The sequence below is a fragment of the Perkinsus marinus genome, assembly GCF_000006405.1.
Source record: "Perkinsus marinus ATCC 50983 genomic scaffold scf_1104296977536, whole genome shotgun sequence".
NCBI classification, from domain to species: Eukaryota; Perkinsozoa; order Perkinsida; family Perkinsidae; genus Perkinsus; species Perkinsus marinus.
The window spans coordinates 1-1,307 of NW_003200150.1; the positions used below are offsets into that span (position 1 = coordinate 1).

The 1,307-nt window shown below is 43.5% G+C and overlaps 1 protein-coding gene across 1 annotated transcript; it reads left to right on the forward strand.

The window, feature by feature from the left end:
* Nucleotides 1-734: 734 nt before the first annotated feature.
* On the forward strand, nucleotides 735-1,273 carry Pmar_PMAR022113 (hypothetical protein; the record flags this gene model as incomplete). The annotated part of the gene is made up of 4 exons (XM_002764401.1): nucleotides 735-834; nucleotides 878-978; nucleotides 1,032-1,125; nucleotides 1,197-1,273. The coding sequence occupies 4 exons, from the start codon at nucleotides 735-737 to the stop codon at nucleotides 1,271-1,273; spliced, it is 372 nt and encodes a 123-aa protein (XP_002764447.1).
* Nucleotides 1,274-1,307: the final 34 nt, after the last annotated feature.

Genomic DNA, 1,307 nt, shown 5'->3' on the forward strand with positions numbered 1-1,307 from the left:
TTAACAAAACTCTTTACCAAGTTCGATACTTATCTGAAGCTTATAAGCTTCGTATGAAACTCCTTACAAATGCTACTCTTCGGTAGAGTCAAGCCTTTTTTTACTGCAAGACCCCTCCATATCAGAAGACGTTAAGATCCATAATGGTCCATTACTGGATCATTCATTACGCGTATCAGTTGATAATAAAAGAGGTTTTATCTGTTAAATCTGCTGAATGGCGCCTTGTGGCACTATCTTTGTCGGATTCTTATTTAGTTTATATCAAGTATAAAATGGTGGGGTGGTAGAGTTTGCGGCTGTTGTTCGATCGATCCAGGTTCGATTCGTAGCTGTATAATGTTTTACGTTGTGTTTAATTGCCGTTAGGAGTCCTAATATCCTCAGTTAGCACATTGTTAGATTATCATTCGCTCTCTAGAACAATCTTGCTGTCTTGAGAATTTGATACTTCGTTGTTCATCATGAAACGGTTGAAGTAGTTCAGGGCGAAGTCCCAAAAAGTGATTAAGTTAATTTTTCCATCTCTCTCCTGAGGTTATCAACAGAGTCGTGTTGGTATGTACGGTAACGAAGAAGTTGACTATGGTGATGATGACAGTATTTCATCCTCTTGGGATGATACTGCTCAAACGTCGGACACTCATCTCTTTCATGGTGCATCATCCGAGAAAGAAAGAGAGAGTGATACGGTTGAAACCAATACTGGCACTCATGGTGACGACCTTGCTTTCATGAAGAATATTCGTGCTGCTGCGCAGATGGTTACTCGAGCTTCTGGTGATATCGATTATACTGGTAGGAACCCTGTTGACACGCTTCAAAGGGTCCTGGGTGTGAATATGGGGAACCCCATATATAAATGTATGGCTTTCAGATGCCCTAAGGGCAAAGATCTTGGCTCTTCAGTATTTGCTTGGGCTCGATCTTGGAATGTACAAACCCACCCTGATGGCCATGACTACACTATGGTTGAACGTGGGAAGCCTCGTTCATGGGATTACCCAAGGGTGTGGGATAAGATTTCTCAGGCCACGACAAATTGTCAACTTGATCCTGCTCCTTTGCAACTGTTGGCTCTGTGCCTGGTCGCTCCGAGGGCCATCAGTGACCAGATCGCCAATGGTGCTCTCAAGGATCTGAAGGATCACCAGACCTCTGACCTGCCAACTAACTCTTGTTTGTTAGCTTGGCAGATGTCAACAATAAGTCGTCTCCGAGTGAGATTGCTGATGCCTTCTCGAAGTTCATTGAGGGTGCCGTCGCATGGTAAAGCAGCTAGAGATGATATGGTTATCTTGAGTACG